The sequence below is a fragment of the Lytechinus pictus genome, chromosome 3, assembly GCF_037042905.1.
Source record: "Lytechinus pictus isolate F3 Inbred chromosome 3, Lp3.0, whole genome shotgun sequence".
Lineage (NCBI taxonomy): Eukaryota > Metazoa > Echinodermata > Echinoidea > Temnopleuroida > Toxopneustidae > Lytechinus > Lytechinus pictus.
In genome coordinates this window covers 8,197,524-8,208,297 of record NC_087247.1, presented here as the reverse complement: position 1 = coordinate 8,208,297, position 10,774 = coordinate 8,197,524, and the positions used below count along the sequence as shown (strand labels likewise).

Below are 10,774 nucleotides of genomic sequence, written 5' to 3'. Positions count from 1 at the left end.
GAATTTCCTACAATGCTAATCAATTCTTGACAAATCATATAATTTGCATTCAAATGCTTAACCATGACTGTTATAAAATACAAAGATTGGATTTCAACTACACCTGCCAGGAATAAAACTGATTGATATCTACAAATCAATCTCATATATCTCAAAATTAATTGCAAATGTTTCAAGTGATTGCTGATCGGCTTCATGAAACAGTGGTCTACCCTGTTTTGCTACACCTAAAAATTATACCATCGATTCTATAACTGCAACAGAAAGTTGCAATTATTAGCAACCCCCTCAGAACATACCTGTTGATATCCCCACATCCTTGGGCCTTGTCCTTGATAAGCATTCATGTGCATTCCTGGACCCATTCCATTGCCACAACCCATTCTTTGGTTTGGTCTTGGTCCTCTCGGGTGGGCAAGGTTCCCTGGGATATACAGTCCACTAGCAAAACAAAGTAGGCAGAGATTGTTAGGTCAAACATTTCGCAATACATGTGCCAGTGACCATGAGAGGCAAACTTTCCCCCTTGCAAGTCATCAACTATTTCCTCGAGAGCATGCACCAGAATGACAATAGATCAATTCAATATAAAGGACAAGTCCACCCCAACAAAAAGTTGATTTGAATAAAAAGAGAAAAATCCAATAAGCATAACACTGAAAATTTCATCAAAATCGGATGTGAAATAAGATATGACATTTTAAAGTTTCGCTTAATTTCACAAACAGTTATATTCACATCCTGGTCGGTATGCAAATGAGGAGACTGATTACATTTTTCTCCTCATTGTCAAGTGAAACAACAGGTATTTCCTCCATGAACATGTGGAATTAGCATTGTTTAATATATGGTTCAGTAAAAAATGAAATATTGTATAATTCAAACAAAAGAAATAGTGAGTGAGGGACATCATCGACCTTCTCATTCTCTGGGGTGGACTTGACCTTTAATATAGAATCCCACGACTATGGAAAAAGGAAAAATAAAATTCTCAAACAGTCACTAAACTTTGAAAGATAATGTACACAAGAGCCACGCTTTTATCAATTAGTAGAATATTACGTGTGAGGAAAATAAAAAAAGAAGAGAAAATGGATAAATACCTTCTTGGTCTTGACCCATCACTACCAGCCCATTGTGACGTCACCATCCCGGCAACTTCCAACTGACCTCCACGCGCATTCATAGAACGTTTGTCTGATGAGGACAAGGAGGAAAAGGAGAAACAACCATATCGCAATGAAAAAAAAAATTGAGGGATTGCAAAAATCTACAAGAAAATACAATTAAGGTAAGTACAGCTTTGATGCAGTTGAGACACCAATATACTTTCAACCACAAAACATGAGAAAGAAATGATTCTATCATGCCAAGGATGATAAGAGGAAGACGAAGATTAATAACCTTTAACTGTTTTGTAGAGGCTTCACTCTCAATCTTAATCAATTTAGAGGCTTCCATGGGCATATGATTGGAACTGAAAAAGGACCATCAAATCGATTCAGCAAGTATGTTCTAGCTGAATCATAAATATTGGGTGACTCTTTTCAGGACGAAACATGTCAAACAAAATACATGGTTTACTAGAAGCCTCTACGATTGACCAAGATAAATGTTGCAAAAGTCAATGAAATACAAGACATACATGCATGAATTTTGGAAAAGGGTAGTACTGTCTTTGAGAGGTATTCATCAAAAGTAATCTTCCCACGTGTCCAAATAAAGTCACAGTGCGCCAACTTACTTCTTCCCATGGGAGGCATGTGCATGGGATGCATGGGTGCACCCTGTCTCATGTAATAGAAGTCTTGACCAGGGAACTGAGGTCCTGCAGGGGGGCCCATCTGAGGAATCATGGGATGTCTGAAGTTGAGCATCACGCCTTCAAGGATCACCTGCTTCATACGCTCTACCTTACCAACTTGGTCCATCTGAAAAGAAACAGAAGAGCGATGAAGAGATCAATATACAAGTATATGAGGTGACTCATTTAGTGCAGGATAAGTGCAAGAACATAGTTGAAGATCTGGGAAACGTACAGACATTTAAAAACAAGAGTGCCGCTAAGGCGAGCACATAATACGCCCACCTGTAACATGGAAAATAGAGTAGGCAAGAAAAGTGGAAGGGAGGCGCGATAGCTCAGTCGGTAGAGCGGGGGATTCGTATTCCGGTGACCCGGGTTCGATTCCCACTTGGTGCGTTGTGCCCTTTGGTAAGGCATTAATCCTCATTACCAGGTCCCTAGGAGAGGACCTTAAGCCGTCGGTCCTCTGGTTGCTTGCTTACAAGCATTCATGCTTTCTTAGCAATCAGGTAAAAAATCCCCACCAATCAAATCCCCAATCAAAAGGTGACCTTGACCTTTTGACCTCAAAATCAATAGGCTTCCTGGGATCCACGCTAGTATCATACACACCAAATTATATGAGCCTAGGTTAAGCTAAACTGAAGCTATCGCTTTTACAAGTAAAAGTTAACGGACAGACGAGCGCGATACCATAATACGTCCCGTTTAGGATGGGCGTATAAAAGTATACCACCAGTGGGTGTTTCCCAAAGCTGTCAGAAAAGTCTGACAGGACCTTTACGAACGACTAGAAGTGCCAACGAAAAATGGTGTTACAAAGTACAAATGACTAGTCTGGACCAAGACAGGAATAAATCTTACCTTTCCATCACAGAGTTCTTTGAGGCTACCACACGTCATTGCCTTGTGAAGCTTATACTGGAACAGCTTGCCATCGAAATAGAGCCACGGGCAGCACAGATCCCAGGGAATGGGGGCACCACACGCGTCGTTGGCAAAGATGGCCGTCTCAACACCACGCATGAACAGAGCAGCTAGCTGGACTCCACGGGCTGTGATGTTTGGTACCTGTTTAAGAATGAAGGATTGGAAATAAAGGCAATTAATTACTAGAAGCGGGGGCATATCTAGGGGGGAGGGCATTTCACTTTGAATAAGTGAAATGCCTCTGGCGTTCTCGCCTGCATTATGCAATTAAAAACATTAGCAGTGTCAACATTATGACATGAATTTTCTACCCTGTATAATTTAATGATCAAAGTTTGAGGATAATTGGCCTTTAAATTTTTTTTCGTGCTTTAATTTGCCGATACTTTTTTTTTTTTTCATTATATGATGAATTGAAAACTTCTAGGTTTGGTAGATGTCCCATGAGCGAATATCACCATTAATATTGGATGATTTTGTGGTTTTAATTACAATATTTTAATCAAATGCTTGACCATATCTGAATGTTTTCTAACTACTTCCAAAGAGCTGAATCATAAAATCACTATATTTGTAGGATAAAATGCACAAGAGCCATTTTAACCCTAACTAGGCCGGGCTTTTTTGGCTGTTCTATGGCCGGGAACCCCCCCCTGAGATCTCGGCCGTCGTTCCTGCGAGCGCCGCAAAAATTTGCACGCTGGTAGTGTGCGATGTAATCTACGAGGCTGTATGGTAAAATTTTCCAAAATAATAAATAAAATAATTTATGCATAAATCATACTTTTTGCTCTAATTCACTAAATAAAGCTCCTAGAATGCTAATTTTAGGTAAAAATATTCTTTGTAGCATTCTTTACAATTGCAATTGAAAAAAACATCGCTTTGGAAATCAATTTCTTATGTATTTTATTGTTTTATGTATTTCTTTGTTTTTCAACCTTTTGTTTTTCTTTGTTTTTTTCACCAGATTTATTGCACAACCTTTTTGAAGCATAATTATGCTAAAATCAATTGATTTCAGCTAACATCAATTGATTTCATATCTTTATGAATAAGATGAGAAAACTCAATTTGTATTGACTTTGTACACAAAATCATGTTTTGGAACAATTTTTGGTCTGACATGCACTTACAAAATGTTGCGTAATTTCGGAACCGCGTACCCGGCCATCATAAATTTGGTCTCAAAAGATGCGCGAGACTTAAAAGTATAAACTCTGCGAGTGGCGCAGTCAAAAAAATTTGCGTGGCGGAATGATCGCAGAAAATGTTGAGGGGGGGTTGATTCAACCCCCCGGCCTGTTTAGGGTTAAAAGAAAAATAAACTAATTCATTACTGAGAGGGGGGTGCTTGATACCTAATCAATTGAAACTTTACTTGAAGAAAAAACAATGATTCAATGGTCACTTTATGTTTTGGTAGAAGTTTTTTTCATGTTGATATCACAATATTTTGGCCTTGATTAATTGACACAAATCAAAGTTCAAAGTTACTATCATTCAACAATTGGTCGTATTGAAACAGACTGCTTTACTTTCTTTCTATACCATTGACAATCCCAACACTAAGAAGAACACAGTCCAAACAATGTATCAATAATACCCATTGTAATGTAAATAACAGATTGACATGAAAAGAATTCCTTAGTGGGGCTTTTTCAGTTTGTGAATGCTTCTTTCTAGTGGACCTAGTAACGGGGTATCCCATTCACCTGTGATCAATGGATAGGATATAATAGAAGCTTTCTGACTGTCAAGAAGAATAGGGCCTGACAGGGCAAGGGTCATATCCCATTCAAATAACTCATCAATATTCATGGCCTGATGGCAAGCCTGACAAGACGTGGTCAACTTTAACTAACCATGAAAAAACCACATATACTCTGGACAGGTATATAAGGGAGATTCGCCTAGGCCTCAGTTGGAGGCAGCCGAGCGCACAAGGCCAGGATACAGTGACACATGTAACCAACATCATGACATCATCATCATACAGTCATGTACAACACAAGACTATACAACATGCCTAACCTTTTCACTGTATCCTGGTCTTGTTATTATCTATTTATGCTGGCCTTTTTTCGCCAGCATAAATCGTTAATGCTAGTGGGGCTGCGTTTTCGACCCTAAATCATATTATGCTAATTATTTTGGGCATGAAATTGGCACCTATTTTTCACTTCTGTTTGCTTGGAAATGGGCAAACAGAAATGAGAAATAGGTGCCAATTTAATTTCATGGCATAGCATTTCTTGTTAAAAATAGAGATATGCACTGAACACATTTTTTCCATTGTACAAACAATGAATGTCTTTGAGGGCAATGGACAGAATACTTCATGAGGTGAAAGACGAAATGATCCATTGAATTGATCATTCATTTCATCTATCACCGAAGGAAGTATTCTGTCCATTGCACGAATGAAAAAAAAATCATTTGTTTTATAGAACACCTAAAAATAGTTCCTTGTTATCTGATATTCATGAACGCATAAGTGCATGCAGTGCGAGTGTGGTCTGGTGATTGTCGCGCTGCAAACACGGGAGTGTTTTAGGTGTACCATCGGAAAGAGCGTGCAGTGGACAAAATCTTATGGATGATGATGATGACATTGTCACATGGGCTGAATGATCACTATCAAACAACCAATCAAATGGCAAGGATCTATCTAGGATACTTCTTTTCATACAATATCTTTTCCAAATAGATAGCGTTGACAACCCCACCCCCTTTCCTGGTAAAACTTATGCCCCAAAAACCCAATTGTTGAGATCACAGTTACATGAACTGAACTAGATTCATATTAGGAAGAGGGCTGATCAATGGTTGTTAGACTGGACAAAACAGATAAAAAGCTTGATTGGTGTAATGTGGGTTTTAAGTTTGGAAAATAAGACAGGGAAACTTATCTAAAACAGAATAACGTTGCCTCACTGTTACTACACAATTAAATCACAGGAAATAATTCTAGTGCTTGGGCATCTCTTCTCACATTAGCCTTGATATTTCTAATAGAGTTTTCCATTTCTTCAGGGGAATGATCCGCGTAAGTAGGGAATCAAAATGGGGCACATTTTATTTGATGTTTTGGGCCCTGTTCCACTAAACCTGCAATTGACGTGGGCAGTCTTTTACTTGCAAATTCACTTTACTAGAGGAATCTGTCCCCCAAAGAACATCTGCCTAATTATTCTTGTCTTCCTTGAGCCATTGAGTGGTCTATGAGTGGGTGTTTCATGAAGCTGTTTGTTAGTTATGAATGACTGGTGATCCTTTCTCAGGAACTCTAGAAAATTCAATGCAAATTATTATCTAAAGAAAGGACCACCAATCCATGTGTTTCATAAAGCTGTTTGTAAGTTATGAATGACTGGTGATCCTTTCTCAGGAACTCTAGAAAATTCAATGCAAATTATTATCTAAAGAAAGGACCACCAATCCATGTGAAGTCGCTCGTAACTCACAAACAGCTTTATGAAACACCCACCAGGGGGGCTGTTTCATAAAGCTGTTCGTAAGTTAAGAGCAACTTTAAGAACGACTGGTGATCCTTTTTGTGGCCGTGATGTTCACCATTATTATGTTCATTGGTGATTATTTAGCACGTGAGAGAGGTTCACCAGTCGTTCTTAAAGTCGCTCTTAACTTACTAACAGCTTTATGAAATACCCACCAGGTTGGGTAGACTAAACCATTAATCTGTGATAACGCTTACCTTGAGCTCTTGAAGGGCTGAAGGGTTGTTGAGTATCGGTGATACACTCTGGGCAAGAATAGCATCAAGTTCATGTTTACGGAACAATGGAGGGCTGAAGTGCAGTAAGTATCTATGTAAACAACAATGCAAAAATTCATATACATCAAACTTCTGTTTATTTCAGAAGAAACTTTTGTACTGCATAACCTTGAGTCGGTATATGAATTTTCAGATTTTTTTGGGAAATGCAGCTGGGAAGTCTTAAAAAAATTAATATTATTCAATACTTCTTTCAGTTTGATGTTGGAAATGTCAAATAAACAACAATAATTCTAATCCAATTGTAATTTACAGAGGGGAGGTGTTAATTCGGCCCTAGATCTCCCACAGCCTGTGTTTTATGTGTGTATGTTTATTTTTTTCTTTTTAGTTAGTTTATTCAGGTTTCATTTATTGCTGGTTGATACGTTCACTGTGCCAACACTTTTGACTGGAATAATGTAACTTGGGTACATTAATCAAGACACCAAGGAAGGCAAGGGGGATATGTTAATATATGCAAACGGGAAGCCAAGACAAGGATGATTGAATGCATCCATTTTGGAGCAAGTTTGCAATTGGGAGCAAGAACATTGATATCAAATGAAAATTTCTTCTGAAATTTAATCTTTTCTTGCATACAAGGACCATCAGGGGGGGGGGTGTTTCACAAAGATTTGAAGTGTGACTTAGAGTCACATTTAAAATCCAAGTTGTGTGCGGTATATAACGCATCACCGCATGGGTCAAATTATGCTCCTGGAGATGCGCGCCACTGCGTATTCATCAATGACATTGCACGATTTTAATATCATGTGAGCGTTGGCATTAAGCACGAGTCTAAGTGACACTTGAATCTTTGTGAAACACGCCCTCGGTCTTAAAGGGGTACTGTCCTCCAAAGAGGTCAAATGCACCATGGGGGTCAGTTAATGGATTCCTGTGCTGCAATCTAGTCTTGGTACATATACCCGCAGATGAAAATTGAATATGTATTATGAAACTTTAGAAATAACTTGTAATGGAAAATTTGATCTTGAGTTCCTTAAACAACATATTTGTACTCTCAAATGTTTTGAAGATGGAAAAAAAATTCTATTAGGTAATTATTACAATACTACATGAAAAAATCACTGCATTCTGGATAAGAAACAAGTATATGTTTTAGCAATTCAGGACTCAAGTGCAGATGTGGCAACCTGATCAAGATTTTTTTGGGGGTATTTTGGTGAGGAAATCAGTATTTCAACGAAATCCCATAGGAACACATAAACCCAAAACTTATCATATTTTCCATGAAACAATCGGTATTCTTCTCATATTTCAGAACTGAATATGGAAAATCAGTACTACTTGGCAGCTTTGCAAGTGGCATGTTGCCTTCAAGATCTTCTTGAAATAATAGACTTCAAGTCAGCTAGTAAGCTCAGGTATTTTCCTTCATCAAGTAGACAAAGTTATCGAGTGAGATGATATCCATTGGACATATTGAATATTGAACTTGATGTAAGCCAAGATCACTGTAATCTTACAAAGTACAAAAATCACACGGTACATCCTACTATCAACACTTAGATGTTTATCTTTATTGTAAATAACTTGTAGAGAGAGGGAGTTTTGGGTGCTACACAGACTGAACTCCGATATTGTTTTTCTGTATACAAAAAACGCTTTCATTTGAGTATCCACTCCAAGCACTTACAATGATTTCCAGGGCTTGGTTAGAATATTGAGTGCCACTATGTTTCAGGCAGAGTAAAGAAGGAATTATTTCATGACTCATATTAAAAAAAAGATTTTGTTCAAGGGACAAGTCGGCAGTGAACTCGAAAACCAACCTGACCACACAGCAGAGGATGAGGGCGTGCTTTGGAACGTAAGGTGTCTTCATCATGGACGGCATATCACTCCTGAGGCACGAGAGGAACGCTCTCAGCCGGTACTCCTTGTCTTCGGGTTCCCGACCCAGCCAAAGCTTAATGAGAGGGGGTGGTGCCCAGTCCTTGGCCGGGATGGCACAGACCACGTCAGGTTTCTGAATGGGCGTGTCTCGCCTCGACCACCATTCCTTCACGCAAATCTGAGGACCTTGATCTGAAGTAAATGATGAAATTCACATTTAAACAAGAATCATCAATATCAAATTTTCATGCTTTATTTGTCTCTATATTCAAGATTTGACTTTGCTTTAGGCATAAAATGGCAATGGATAAAAGTAATATTGACTTATACATGTATTTATTCGCATCCAAAATAATATTTCATATAAAGGAAATACAAAAGACAGAGTTGGTGTCTGACATCTTTACATCTCTCACTTGTATATCATCTGTGTCGTACAGAATTCAAGCAAACCTTTTAGATTATATATCCTATTTTATGATTATATCAGATTTTGATGAAATTTAAAGTGCTACGTTGATTCTTTGTTTTTTTATCAATTTACATTTCTGTCTGCATGGATTTGGCCTTTCATGAATGAGGACACCTACCTTGGTGATCTCCAGAGCCATTCTTCTGCATCATGTCTTCGTTGATCTGGGAGATACTGAAGAGGATCCCGTACACCATCTGACGAACGGGACGGTACAGCTGGACAGAACAAGGGAATTCCCCGCTGAGCTCGTCCTCCAAGATTGAATTCAACTTGATCTCACCCTACGTGAGGAGTAAATCAAAATTGATCGGACAATTAACTTGTTGATCTCAAGCAATGTGAGATTGCAGAAGAATAAGTAAAAATGAACATGGCATTCTGCTGTGTTGTCGGGTCTCTCTTTCCAAGCAATTACAATGCACATGCCTACATTTGCATATCTGTCTTAAGAACTTTCTTTGTCCTCTCTTTATAGCTTAGACTTCATGATTTCACAAATGTTAGGTATGAATACTACTAGATCTTTCTTACAATAATAATGATAAAGGGAGCATTAATATTGGTTTTAATGAATTTCTCATAAAATCACAGTTTGCTGCAACTACCCGAGTTAAGCTTCAATAATCACCTATCGAATCTATCATGCAACTGAATAGCACCACTATTTATTTTATAGCCTTGGGGTTCATTACATTTTGAAACGTAGGGAGCTTCATGAAAGGACTTGTCCGACAGTTACCATAGTAACAGTGCTTCTCGGCCATCCAAAATCGAGTAGTCAGAAGACAAATGTCGATGAAACGCTCCCCTGGACAAAGATACTACATTTAAGACGAAGTCACATGCGCGACGCAAAAGTCAGGAAGGAAAATGCCACTTACGGATGTGAGAACCTGAAGGACTTGCGGTGCCATCTGTCCCTGGTCATGTCTGTGTTTGGCAATGCGGATCAACTCCCTGGGTACCATGGGGAGGGGTGGGGCCGAGGCCTGCAGGAAGGCTGGGGTAGGTTGCTCCATCAGGGACGGGATGTTCTGGTGGGGGGATGGTCCGTTGCCGGAGTTCTGAACCGGTAGAAAAATCAGCAAGTTTCATACAGTTAGAAACAAGTTTGGGATATTAGAATACGATGACGTATACTATGAAACATATAAAGTTCCTTGACAACTAGATCTCCAGGGGGGTGTTTCACAAAGATTTAAGTATGACTTAGGTCGCACTTACATGCTGACGCGTACATGATATGCAACGCGCAATCTTGTTGATCAATACGCAGTAGTGCGCATCCTCTTGGCATGATCTGACCAATGCGGTCATGCCTTTTATACTGCACGCAACTAGGCATTTAAGTGCGACTCTAAGTCATACTTAAACTTTTGTAAAGCACCCCCCAGAATTATAGCTAGAGTTCTGAACTCCAGTCAACTATGGTTAAGTTTGGGCTAAAACTATGGAAAGCCAGATGTGTTAAAACATTTGTTTACAATATATGCTTTTTGTGAGTTTGCTGGGATAGTTCCCATGGTTTAACAGGAAGAAACTATTTAATCTTTCATTTCAAAATGGTATGTAAATGCTTTGCGAGTTATAAATGCGATTATAAAGTGATATATAGTTATAAAGGATACTAGTGTTCAGAATATGGGCCATAGAGTCTCTGTTCATGGACTTGATACATGCATATCAAACTTTAGGAGTGCAAAATAACATAATCAAAGAAACTGCATGCATTTATATATCTCATATACTACAATCCGATACAAGGAATGAAAATTCCCCAAAACTGCTATTTTTTCACACTATTCTAAGAGATTTTCAAGTTGGCCATTCCGGTTTTCATAGCATTCTCTCTGATTTATGATAAAAATTCATCAGTAATACATTGTTATTTATGGTTAAGCTATACAAGATGTTCAAGTAA

The 10,774-nt window shown here is 38.6% G+C and overlaps 1 protein-coding gene across 1 annotated transcript in view; it reads right to left on the bottom strand.

Moving 5' to 3' along the window:
• Positions 1-10,774, bottom strand: part of LOC129255949 (constitutive coactivator of PPAR-gamma-like protein 1 homolog) — a 49,968-nt gene that overhangs the window by 7,080 nt on the left and 32,114 nt on the right. The window contains exons 8-15 of the mRNA XM_064097932.1: positions 9,735-9,917; positions 8,969-9,134; positions 8,315-8,570; positions 6,456-6,567; positions 2,672-2,878; positions 1,745-1,931; positions 1,104-1,197; positions 300-441 (exon numbers count right to left, since the gene is read on the bottom strand). Coding sequence (XP_063954002.1) covers positions 300-441; positions 1,104-1,197; positions 1,745-1,931; positions 2,672-2,878; positions 6,456-6,567; positions 8,315-8,570; positions 8,969-9,134; positions 9,735-9,917 — 1,347 coding nt within the window. The remainder of the gene's footprint in view (positions 1-299; positions 442-1,103; positions 1,198-1,744; positions 1,932-2,671; positions 2,879-6,455; positions 6,568-8,314; positions 8,571-8,968; positions 9,135-9,734; positions 9,918-10,774) is intronic.